Raw genomic sequence first — 13,505 nt, forward strand, 5'->3', positions numbered from 1 at the left:
TTCTGGCTGATGAGAGGGCAAAAATATAAAAGATCTGGACCTGCACAGTGATCCCCTTCCGGTGGAACGTGCACTTGGTGTGAAATGGTGCGTCGAAACGGATCAATTAGAACTTGGTCTTAAACTAGTGAATCCGAAAGCTACCAGAAGAAACATCTTATCTGTACTGAGCTCTGTGTATGGCCCGCTAGGATTAACCTCTCCTTATGTCCTTCAAGCCACGGTGATTTTGCAGTCACTCCCTAAAGAACAAGTAGGCTAGGCTGTCACGAACCGATTTTCAGGCAAGTAAGATGGGAAAGGTGGCCGAAAGACCTGCCAAACTTGGAGTATGTGCAACTGAACCGATGCTACAAGCCCAATGAATTTCGACAGGCTGTGTGTGCAGCTGCATCATTTTGCAGATGCCGGCCAAGATGGACACGGTACCCAGACGTACCTCAGATCTGTGACGAGAAAAGCCAGATGCACTATGAGTTTGCAAGTGCACAGGTCCGAGTTGCCCCCTGAAAGTGCACACAATTGTGAATATATGGCTATGTAAGAGCTAGTTAGTTTGGAATATAAGTATTTTAGCTTCGTTTTTCTGGAAGAAAAAACAATGAAATCTCATTGGGAGGGACCAAGCCTCTGATTCCCCCTCCCTGCGGGTGCACTACTGGTTTCATTCTAATTCAATAAAAGATTTTTATGACCACTTGCCATTTTGTTTTGGTAGTTTTCTCCGCTGTTTTACGACGTTCTGAAGGCAGAATGTAGCCCCTAATGACATGGAGAATATGTCATACACGCCCCCAACCATTTTTGCGTATGATTAATTTTTGATCTTTGGCACACGATCTGTTTACTGCGTTTGTTTGTTCTTTAGAGAAAAGATCAAAAGGCACCGAAGACAACCTGATTTTCAGCCGTGATATGTTGGGAATACAATGCACATGGGCTCAACAAATTACCACTCTAGTTTCTGTACCTCACAAGTACAAGGAATGTTCTTTGTGAGAAGAACATAAAATATCGCACAAGTACCATAAACAATACATCATAAACACACGCAATGACTTTTTACATAGATTTTGTGCTACGGGTTGCATGAGTTGCCTTGTCACTGTGACGATGCTGAAGTTTTTGTTGAATCAACTAAACTGAATCATTACCATTAATCCTGGAAGAACCAACTTTGGTCCTCGCGTAATTCGGAGCATCTTACGGAGAACCATGGCTGTTGACGACACCCAACGACTTTTCCAGGTCTGGGATTACGTGGTGTTCGGGCTGATGCTGGCCGTGTCAGTCTTTATCGGCATCTATTACGGCTGCACCGGCGGCAAGCAGAAGACGACCAAGGAGTTCCTGCTGGCCGACCGCAACATGAACCCCATCCCTGTGGCCATGTCGCTGGTGGCTAGCTTTATCTCAGCGATCACGGTGCTGGGCACACCGGCCGAGACTTACATCCACGGCACCATGTTCTGGCTGTTTGGGTTCGCCTACATCTTGACAGGGATCGCCGTGACAAGGTTGTTCCTGCCTGTCTTCTATCGCTTGGGTGTAACCAGTGCAAACGAGGTTTGTCTCTTTTGTTTTGTGTGTGCATGTTCTAAAACAGGCAAAGTAACACCGAAGAGAAAATAGCTTACTATGGGCTCAGGAGCGTTGGCGATTTTATTTCAAAACAAAAACCAAATTCAAAAATAAATAAAAAATCACGCAAAACTTTCAGAAGTAATAACAATAAAAGGAAATGCAAGTTCTGGTAATAAGTACGGTGCAGATGTAACTTATAAGTGGCAGTGTTAATTTTTGTGCATTTCACTTAGTGTTTTATGTCAACCGGCTTTTTGTAAATGTTGAGATGCCGTAAAATGACGACAAATTAAAGGCATTGTGAACACATGATCGATTGAAGTGTGGAAGGAATTGTTAAAAGTTGAAAAGGTGAACATAGAATGGATAGACTGATACATATTGCGACAGTAATGATGCTAAGTGACATAATTTTTGGCAATCAGGACAATGGTGAGTTAGATAATCTGGCGATAGTACTTGTGCTGATAGCTTTGCCTGCGTTGACAGTGACCACGACGCAGAACAAGGTAGTCACCAGTGTATGACAATCGCAACAAACGGTGAAGATGACAAGTATTAGGTTGAAAATAAAAGCAAAATAAAAAAAACCAAAAACAAAAAAACCCCCAAAAAACAAACCAAAAAAATAAAAGCCCCAGAATATAGAACCCAAATGACAGTGACGAGGCATGATATGGGAGAGTTTTCAACGATCAGCGTTAAGGTGAACTTTCTATCACGAGAGAAATTTTATTAATTTGGGGGAAAACTCCTTTCTCTTCACAGTATCTCGAAAAGCGCTTCAACAAGGTGGTTCGTGTTGCAGGAACTCTCACCTACTTCCTTCAAATGGTACTACTGTTATTTTGTTTATGGTCCATGCTTGCTTACTGCCCTCTACAAATTGTATGGGCATAACCTGAATTTGCTATGCAGTTTGTAATAAACTAATATTGACATAATGGAGTAGTTACAACAAACTTTTAGAGATAACCCAATTACTTAGTCTGTCTTTCATGTTTTCACAGCCTAATTTCACGAATTGAAACGAAACGAATATGCTCATAAGTTAGCACTAGCCGGAAAATATTTAGTGTTCAACTCTAAAATGATATAAGAAATTTACAATAAAAAAGTTACCATCATTGGACAGAATGCCAAATCTCCCGCTTTTAAATGTTGGGAGAAAATGCACCACGCTGGCTCGTTTCTACCACAACATTGGGGGAAGGGGGGATTGGGATTACTAGTCAATTGGATTGAAACCAACAACATTTGACACATTCTTTGAATCAAACTAGTCAATTCGACTATATTTTCTGCACCATGCTGGCTCGTTTCTCCGACACAACATTGAAAGTGGGGAATAGGGATTTCTAGTCAACTGGAATAAAAACCAACAAAAATAGGCAAACTGTTGACAGATTTAAGGAATCTTAGGAGTGAAATTTCTCACAGCATCGAACGACACACATTGGCTTATTACACGTCTTACACTGCGGGGTTGCCTTCTCTGGGCTTTGGTACTGCAAACAACACACATGAGCTTTTGCTTAGTCTTCCCTGGAAAATACTGTACATCTTCTGACACACAAGGGATGCTCTTGTGCACGTGTCCGGCACCTCCACTCTTTCCTGCTGACAGTAGGCCTTGGATCAGATAGAGTCGAAAGTCAAAATTTTACAGTCCACGGTTGGTGTTAAGACTATTATAAGACTTGCATTTTGAACACATATGCTTAGAAGAGCTAAAAATACTCGTTTCCACCACTTCACCCATCTGTGAGCATGTGCATAGTACAGACACTGCTGTGATGCAGGATCGGTTCCTCACATATGTTTGTTGTACTCAGTGACAGTATTTGTTTTTGTTTTTGTGAAGGTCCTTTATATGGGTATAGTCATCTATGCTCCAGCTCTGGCATTTAACGCAGGTGACTAATTTCTAGTTTTGTGCCTGTTTTTATGGCTTGAATTATAGGACAGATAAAATACTTTAATCATTTCTCCCTTTGCAAGCAGCGCAACAGTTGGCAACCATATTCTGCACAGTGCTCAAAAAGCCACAGACTCTTATTGAATTGACAGGCACCTTTATTTTTTAATCTTGGCAAAACCTACCCGACTCTGGATAATAATGACAGTACCTGGATTTTTATTTATTTATTTTGTTTTTTTTTTTAATTTAATACTTTTTATTGGAATCGGGAGATATGGATTTTTCATGGTATTTTTTCGCGTTGTTTTCCATAAATACAATAGTTCTTTTTGCTGTTTCGTTTTTGCTTTTAAACTGATTGCATACGTCTTCTTCTTGTTCACAGTGACCAATCTCAGCTTGTGGGGGTCCGTGGTTGCCATTGGTGTGGCCTGCACATTTTATACTACAGTTGTAAGTCATAGCTTTTTAAAAAAAAATTAACGTATAATGGGGAAAAGTAACTGATCAAAAAAGCCAAAATAATTCTTAAAAACAACGTCTTTTAGCATTCATTGAATTTCAGTGAAAGTTGACTTTGCATGTTTCAGATAAGGCATAATTCAGACTCAGAAGAAATCTTAGGGTTGTTTTGAAACAACTGACCAAGAAAAGGTCGTCAATGAGTTGCGATGTTTGCATGAAATAAATTGAAGAAGCGTTGTAGAGACTACGCGATTTTTTATATTTGTTTCTTTTTCTTAGGGCGGCATGAAGGCTGTACTTTGGACTGATGCCTTCCAAATGTGCGTAATGATGGCAGGATTTCTGGCCGTCATCATCGAAGGCTCCCTGCGTCTAGGTGGATTCATACAGGTCTGGAAGATCGCTGAAGAAGGAGGACGCATCGACTTCTGGAAGTATGTTGTTGTGTTGTGTCGTGTTTATATTGTGTTGTGCTAATTTGTTAAAATTTACTACACGTTGCGCAGATTACTGTTGTGTTGTTTTTGTTTTATTATTAAGTTTGAAGTCTAGTTCTAGGTTTGTTATTGTTTAGATTCTTGCGTTGCAGTACTGTTATTTTGTGTTGCGGTTAATCGCGTTGGCTTGCACTGTGCTGTCAGTCAGACGGTCTTGTTGGTTTGCACTGTCATCTGTAGGCTCTATAGTTGCCTTTCTGTTATTTTCTCAGTTTTTGTCGATATGTCAGATAAGTGCTCCGATCTTACCTTCTGTCACTTTATAACATGCCATTGTTGTGTTTCAGTTTTTCTCCAGACCCCTCTATCCGGCATACTTTCTGGTCGATTGTAGTCGGAGGGTGCTTCACATGGACGGCAGGATACGGCGTTAACCAATCACAGGTCCAGCGATACCTGACGCTTGGAAACTTACGGAGGTCTAGAATGTGAGTGTCAGTCTTGGAGTCCATTATACCGTACCGGTATGTCTGCGTGGACTTTGTGCAGGGAACCAACGATCGCGTTATCAAGGGAGAGAGATGTCAGTTGTGGGATTCACCATTCAAGTACGCACGATTTATAACTGTACGCTGAGCACACAGTATACGCTTATCGCCCTTTGAAGACGCCTTTCCATACCGTATACCCGTCAACACTTGCGCCAGGGTTGCGTATGCGACAGCCAAACGCAACACCCACGTGTGCTATGTTAATGAAGTCGATTTTTGTGTCCGTGTAGATGAATCGCATGAACCTATCGTGTACGCAACGCACCCCAAATACACACATGTGGTAAGGCGCCTTTTACATGACCAGTACTGAGGGGTGCCAATGTAATAAGTGCGAAACTGTTCTGGCAACCGCCAGTATTATTCAATGTATGTCTGTATCCAGCTATCGATGGTGCTTATCACGTGTACGGCCTGCTTTGTTAATTTCCGTCTTACAATGTCAGTACAGGAAAAAGAGGCAAGTAGTTACAGGTCAGCATTTTGCTAATTCGACCAAATTCCCATATTTAAATTCCTGGTTGTACAGCTCACTATACCTCGCAATTGTCGGCATGATAATCGTGGTGTCATGCGCCTGCTCAGCCGGTCTTGTGATGTATTCCTACTACGCCAACCAGCGATGTGATCCCTACACATCCAATCAAATCGACCAAACAGATCAGGTGTGGGCATGTTCTTAGGAATATTTAGTGGATTTACGTGAATCATTTCATCCAAATTTGAAAGTCTAATATTGTGATCGTGGTTTGGGTTAGTTGGTGTTAAATTTCACTGTCCTTTTCTGGCCGTCGGATGGATTAGGTTGGCCGATTATGTCGAGTTGGGTTTGGCAATGAGGTGGGGTGAATTTGGGATTGGCTGCATCACCGTTCCCGACTAATAACTTTTACTTCTGATTACATGTCTTGTAGCTTATTCCCATCTTTGTGATGGAACTATTTGGAGGTTTACCAGGCCTGCCTGGGTTGTTTACATCCTCTGTCTTCAGCGCAGCGTTGAGGTAAGACTTCTCTTTCGACTTTTCACGCCCACAGTACTCCTTTCTGTGGTTCAATCTACTTTCCAACCGTTATGTAAATTTTACATGCAAAGATACAGTATATGTGTAAAGTATCTGTATGTGTAGAAATTTGTTCCATGTCTCTTCTTCCTAGCACTGTCTCCTCGGGGCTGAACTCGCTCGCGGCAGTGACTGCGGAGGACCTTGTCAGACCCTGTTTCAAGAATATGCAAGAGGAGCGATACACACTCGTAACTAAAGGGATAGGTCGGTATACGTCATGTGCCTCAGTATACTAACTCTGTCGGGTTGATTTCTGATTGAGAGTGAAAGCGCTCAGCCCCGATAGAATATTCCCCAGAGTGCCTCTCCGGTTCTTTGCATGTGAAGACTCGGCTACTTGACTGTGGCTTACTGTTACCACCTCTTGTTTATTGCAGACATAGCTACTGAATACTTGAAGTACTTAATTAATCCTCAGTGCAAGCGATTACCTTGGAGGCCTAATTCCCGTGGAGTTGGAGGTGTTCACTAATTGGCTAATTCCAGGCCATCCAGCTTTCGGTAGCTTTGTCGAGTTGACTGTGGCTTACTCAACACAAAGAGGCAACAGATCACTGACTGGACCTTTAAATATATATATATTTTTACACTGATTAAAATGCCCTTTAAGAAGACATCTAGTTATTCATTTTGGCTTAACCTTGAAATTGTATAATTTTGTATTCTCCTCCCCCCCTTTTTCACTAAATCTTTCGTCTCGTTCTGGTATCATCCACAGCTATGGGATTCGGATTACTAAGTTTGCTGGCTGCGTACATTGTATCTCTCCTAAACAAAGGAGTCCTTCAGGTAAGTGAAAGTCGAAATGGTGAAACTTTTTCAGGTTTGTAAGCACGTGTACATCGAGATTTAAAGATTTTAGTCTGCTTTAGAATGTTTTGTCTACTACCAGGAATAATAATGTGCATCAAATGGAAGCCATGACGCAGTCTCGTAAATACTACCCAGCAGTAGTTTGATTAATAAATCTTAACATGAAACTAATACAGATAAGATCATGGACATCCTTAAAATTTAATATTGCCTTATAAGATTTTGTAGACTAGCCTTGCAGATTGTAAAAATGTACTTTAGCTGTTCGTTTCTTTTCTGTTCGATGCAGTTGGCTCTAAGTCTCTACGGCATGACGGGCGGGCCACTGATGGGAATCTTCAGTCTTGGAATGTTCTTCCCTTGGTCTAACTCGAAGGTAGAACATTGCCATAATCCATTTACACAGAACCCTTCTCATGTCTTGCAATGCACTTCACTGTGCCTCTTCCATGCAAAAAGATGTTTTGGTTTCTTTAACGTTCGTGGGGTCAGCCCCGCTGCAAATTCCATGCATTTCACTCTTAACGCTCTGTCTCCACCAGAGAATGCTTCACCTGCACCACCTTAATCATCCCCGTAGGCATTGCTCTAAACGTGATCAACGCCCTGACCACCATCTTTGTTGTCATATTCGATGTCATTATCACCTCTGCCTGTGTTGCCGCGTCCATACAAAAACTGTACATAGAATCATCGCTGTGTACTGTCAGGGTGCCACTGTTCATTCCTCAGGCCCTACACACAGACACATGGTCATCTACCATCAACACATTCTCTTCGACCGCTAATTCACTAACTTTCGCCAGCTCAAACTTTTCTACACATTCAGCTGGCATGCTTCACGCCACCAGTCGGGGTATTTGGATCCTAATCATCCACACTATTCTAAATGATTAACACTCAATTACACAATGATTAACACTCCCTCCATAATCCTCCAGGGTGCTCTGACTGGTCTCATCTGCGGACTCGCCACGGCCTTCTGGGTAGGCATTGGCGCGCAGATCTACCCGCCCGAGGTCTACAAGCCCCCGCTTGTCATTGACGGCTGTTACTCTACGAACGCAACCAACTCCACGTTCGATGGTATGGGCCCGACGGCCATGCCAGGCTTTACAACTATGACGCGTAACGAGGAACCCAGGTATTCCAGACTCTCGTAGACTCAACCAGAGGGACCCATTGAACATAATAGGCACGTCTAAGTCCAAAATACTCTGAGAAGGTTTGCTGAGCCCGTACAAGCTCGTCCTAAAGTTAACTGCCAATTCCAACATGGAAGTGTGACCTGATCTTGTTTAAGAGTTGCTTAACTTGTTCATCATTAAAAGTATCCGTAAACCATATCCGCCAAATGTATAATTTCACTCAAACTTAACGAATGTACGTACGTGCTATTCTGACAAAGGTAATATGGAAGCCACACGTTAAGCTAAGAAAGACATCCCCACACCACGTGCAAATCTTTCCCGAGCATTATTTTCAAGCATTATGTATTATCAATGCGTTGTGTCATTTCCTGAAGGCCCGCCATTGCTGCTTTGTACACTCTGTCATACTCATGGTACAGCTGCACGTATTGGCTGATCACCGTGGTTGTTGGCCTGCTCGTCAGCTTCCTAACCGGTTAGGCAATTGGTTGAGTTCATTTATAGGCTATATTGTTATAATTGGAATAAAGATATAGATTAGATTAACAGTTAGTTAAGATTGTCAAGTGACAAAGTGAGTCTTCCACAGCTAGTAAAGGAATTATCACTGATGAGATTTTATCTGGTACAAAATACATTCGCAAGAAGCAACCATACAACGCATGCAACGTTCGTTTCAGACTGGCCAAGCACATTTTATTCCTATTCATAAATACATTTTTGAGACAGAGAGTCAAAGCAGGTTTAAAAATTACACATTTTCAACGATTTTATTCAACAAGTTTCCCTTTTCCCCCGAATACCCCTCAAGCAAAGTTTTGGAATTTTCTTCTCGTGAGTAGTCGTAGGTAGTCTCCTCATATGGAAGTACGCGCGAGCGTGACGCCTTCTGCGTGGGGTATGCACAGCCAGCTGGTGTTTTGTTAACTGTCGAAACGGTTAATAAGTATTAATAATTAGAGTGAAAACATGAAAAATATTTCTGCCCTCCAACTGTTAGCTTTGACGAGAGTAATAAAACACCTACATGAGTTTTGGCGTCCATTTGTTTTTAATGCAGGAGCCAACAAGTCTAGCGATAACGACCCGATGCTATACCAACACATCGCCGATGCATGCTACTGTTGCCTGCCGGAAGTTATTAAAAAACCCATGCGCTGTGGACAGGACAAACTGGTGAGAAGCGGGACCAATATTAATGAGGAGGATCTGTAGGTATTGGAACTATTTGTTGACAAGCAAGCAAGAAAACCAAAGTCAAACAAATCAGTCAAACATTTCCTGTCGTCCGAGGTGACGTAACTCTTACGGTATCAGAGTTTAATAAAAAGGCCTTGCTAAGCTCAGAAATTGCCGAAGCAAACATAGGGTCGCTTCCGAATCACTTGGCTGCGGCTTGAAATAACACATGACTATATGGGGGCCTAGCTGCCGTCATTGCCATGGCTCGGACTCCTGCGCTTGATATAATAACAATAAGTGCCGCTGTACCAGGAAATTGTAAAGGGGTATATATCCATTTACTTTTACGTCACCGGCAGTACGAACTGAATGTTGTTTGCTTCATGTTCCTTAGGAATTCGAGGAAGATGATGACACAAGGGACATTGCATACTGCGTGAAAGAGGTTGATGACGTCAGGACGTCGCAGGACTTCCAAATGAATGACTACAACGGAGTGGGGATGATTACCAACTTGAAGTACGTACCTAAGCCGGATAATCCGGAGGAGAACGCCTACGATAATCCCATTGAAGACGACTCGGACCAACCCGCCACTCAAATGTAGGCCAGGTGTCTTTGCCTCCCTGTGCATGTTGATGAGCCCGATAAAAACATGCAAATTTGGTCCAAATTTGAAAAATAACAAGAGCTTGGGTTGTTTATACTTCATTAATTTCAAGTACTAGTCACAAGTCACAAACTGCAAATGTCTGCCAAGTGCTACTATTTCAATATATCACTTTCAGCGGATTAGTCCTACGTAGTGAAGCAAAAGAACCCCTCTCGTTACGTTAATACAATCTGTAGCATATCGCCAAGAATTAATTGAAAATTAAATGAATGAAAATGAATGAAATCATCATTAACTGCTATAGAGAAAAGGCCCCTCGGGTGCCATTATACAGTAAGGTTCCATTTGGTGGACAGTAAATAAGAGAGATTAAAACTTTAAATATTGCCTGGCTTTGGAATATAAATTTAATTAGGAACTGTTTCATTTAGATGTCTCTATATTTACCCAGAAAGTAACCATACAAAGCTCTTTGTGTGAACAGTAACTTTTGTAACAAATATTCAGGGATTTTCAGAGGCCATTTTTAAGTGTATTCGTGTACACTTAAAACACGTACATGTAGTGTAGAATAATTTGACAATGTGTAAAAATAATACTAACCCTATAAATATTGGTCTATGGTTTTGTCTTAAAACATTTAAAATGGTGGACTACGACAATAAGAAAACTACAAATCCTTTTACTGGCTACAAGACCGAATTATTTAACTTTTTTTAATTGGTATCTTTCAATAAGTAGGTTTTAGAAAACTTGACCGATCTTCCGTTTCTTAAATTAAAGGAGTTTGCTGTTAGTAAGTGTATGTAAAGGAATATGCTTGACGATTTCAATGTAAACGTACTGGACTATGAGACGCACGCTCAAAGCAATAATTTCTTTCCAGCCAACAATTGATAAACCTACAATAATAACGAGTAATAAGGTCATCCTAATGGATAATATTTTCACCGACAGCACTGAGCCTCATTCCACTGGAATCATAATATCTAAGTTATTAGTGATCATCTACCTATTTTTACATTTGGGCCCAAATTGATAAAACCAAAGAAAAACATTTCTTTAATTGGAAAAGAAATATTTGCCCCTCAAATATGAATAACCCTAAAAACAAATTAACTAACACTGATTGGAACTCGGTACTGTTGACGGAAAATGTTGATGGATGTTATACGAGCTTCATACAAAAGCTACATTATTTATTTGATGAACGTTACAAGAGATTTATAACCACGTAAAACATCAATGTTAATCCATGGATGACAATGGGGCAGTTAAAATCAATAAGACGGAACGAACATTATATAAACAATATCCCAGTAATCTCATGGATACCAGTAAGCATAAATACGTTAGATATACGAACAAACTTAATAACGTCATGAGAACAGCTAAGAAATTAAAGATTTTACCAAGATGTTTAACAAACAAAAAATAACATAACTAGTACTTGGAAACTCAAGTAAAATACAATAAGCATCCAGCCCCCACTGCGTTCAAAATAAACAACGCCAGCATTGTAGATCCCAAAACAATTGCTGACCAGTTTAATTTTTCACAAATGTAGGCCCTTAACTAGGTCAAGGGATCCCTGAATCCAATGTAGACCCACTGGATTATATTAGCGAGGATTTCCTTAATTCCTTGTTCCTTACGCTAGCCTGATCAACTGATGAAATTTATAATTGTATAAAAAGATTCCGAGTAAAAAAAATAGAGGACATGATAAGACCCACCATCAGGCTATCTAAGATATATCTCTATATATTCTGTGTCCTCTGGCAACATTCTTCAACTGCTCTTTTGAATCTGGTGAAGTATCAGATGAAATAAAAACAGCTAAAGTTATCCCGATATACAAAACTGGTGACCCATCTCTAATCAGCAACTATCGCTCTATTTCTATTGTACCGTGTTTCTCTAAAATACCAGAAACGTTTGTGGTAAATCGAATGTACAACTTTACGGATTTAGAGTCTCCTACTCAACTCAACTTGCACTGTTCAACTTTGCTGATCAAATAAGTTTATCGCTCGACAACTCCCTTTTACGATTGGGCTATTTTTGGATATGTCAAAGGCTTTTGACACAGTAGATCATAATATTCTGATTGGTAAACTAAATAAATATGGAATTAGAGGAGTTGCTCTAGAATGGTTAAAAAATTACCGAAGAGATAGGAAACTGTATGTAGTAGGGTAGAACACCAACTCTTCATTTGCACCAAACAGGATGTGGCGTACCTCCAGGCTCAATACTTGGTCCTATACTTTTTCTGATTTAAATTAATGATATCTGTAACTCGTCGAGTATACTCTCCTTTATTTATTTGCTGATGACACGTGTGTGTTTTAAAGCAGCAAAATCTTACCTGAGGCAATTCACATTATTAATTGGCAACTATGCAAATTCTGTGAGTGGTTCCATTAACTTGTATAAAACAAAAATGTATGGTGTTTTTTAATTAGAAAGTTACTACGAGTATCGCTGTTTATTTAAAAAATACACAAATAGAACAAGTTGATACCTGTTAATTTATGGGGGTAATTATTGATAAACTTTCTTGGAAGCAACATTGTCAAAAAGTCCTCATGTCACTTTCTTGGAACTAAGGCATCCTAAGAAAACTGAAACACGACTCACGTACATATAACTTTAGATATCTTATTCTTAATTTACAATATCTTGTCCTTGCCTCACCTTCAGTATGATACATTAGCATGGGTAACACTTACCCCTTCTATATTAATAAATTGTATATCATGCAAAAGAAAACATTAAGAGTAGTTAATAACTTGAAATCTACAGAACATTCTGCACCATAGTTTAGTAAATACAAAACCTTGTCACTCTTTGATTTATATAAATACCACCTCGGTGTACTGGTGTACACATTTGAAACGAAAATCTTAACCTAAATATATAACTCATTATTTAAGAAAAACTCTGATATATATTCTTATAACACAAGGTCAGCCGCAGATCTACACCTCCACAAAGCACGAATATCTCTTTATTTATCCAATGTCAGAAATCAAGGGCCTCTTCTATGGAACTACCCCAAACCAATGCCTACCTTTAGGTTACTGGAACTTTTCATAAAGTATCTTAAAACGTTGCTGTTGTCAAATTTTACTGACAATTAATAATTAATACTTATTTTCACTTTCGTCATTCCACATACTGTTGAACATTTATCATTATTATCTGGCCAGTTCCTTTTTGGTCATTGTTTGTTATTCCGTTGCTTTCTTTTTTTCTTATTCTTTATTTCAGTAGTTTCCTCTATCCCACATTGTAGTTATTGTCGTAGACATTTATTTAGTTAGTAAGAAACAGGATTATTGAGGCATACACAGATAAGTTATTCTATTTCTGATCTTTTAATATATAATAGCCCATTATTTAAATGATCAGAAACGGGTTAAAGATCTTGTACAAGCATTTGTTTCTTATCTGGAATCCTCATGTCATTTTTGTTATTTTAATATTAAATTCATGTGAATATTTCATTTAAGATATGGAAATAGGTAAACTAAACTAAACTAGAGCCTGTGAAATGAGTATTTCCTGTAGACAAGTGGAAATAATTATACATAAACAATTTCCCGTCCAACTGTAGTTTCAGTTTCTTTAATCTGCCGTTTTGGAGCCGCACGATGTTTGCCTTTCTAACCCGAATCCCAGTAACGCACGTGAAGTATGCAATGGGCGTCCCTACG

At 39.8% G+C, this 13,505-nt stretch overlaps 1 protein-coding gene across 1 annotated transcript; it reads left to right on the forward strand.

Annotated features, from left to right (window-relative positions):
* Positions 1-788: 788 nt before the first annotated feature.
* Positions 789-13,399, forward strand: LOC110979022 (sodium-coupled monocarboxylate transporter 1-like). The gene is made up of 15 exons (XM_022234468.2): positions 789-1,566; positions 2,353-2,418; positions 3,449-3,500; positions 3,891-3,958; positions 4,250-4,404; positions 4,755-4,895; positions 5,488-5,623; positions 5,873-5,961; positions 6,116-6,228; positions 6,743-6,813; positions 7,127-7,213; positions 7,779-7,981; positions 8,363-8,463; positions 9,049-9,164; positions 9,565-13,399. Exons 1-15 carry the CDS (start codon positions 1,216-1,218, stop codon positions 9,775-9,777), a joined length of 1,962 nt encoding a protein of 653 aa, XP_022090160.2. The 5' UTR covers positions 789-1,215; the 3' UTR covers positions 9,778-13,399.
* The last annotated feature ends 106 nt before the right edge of the window (positions 13,400-13,505 follow it).

Source organism: Acanthaster planci, linkage group LG18 (assembly GCF_054643075.1).
Source record: "Acanthaster planci isolate LZ-2023a linkage group LG18, COTS_SCS, whole genome shotgun sequence".
Taxonomy (NCBI): domain Eukaryota; kingdom Metazoa; phylum Echinodermata; class Asteroidea; order Valvatida; family Acanthasteridae; genus Acanthaster; species Acanthaster planci.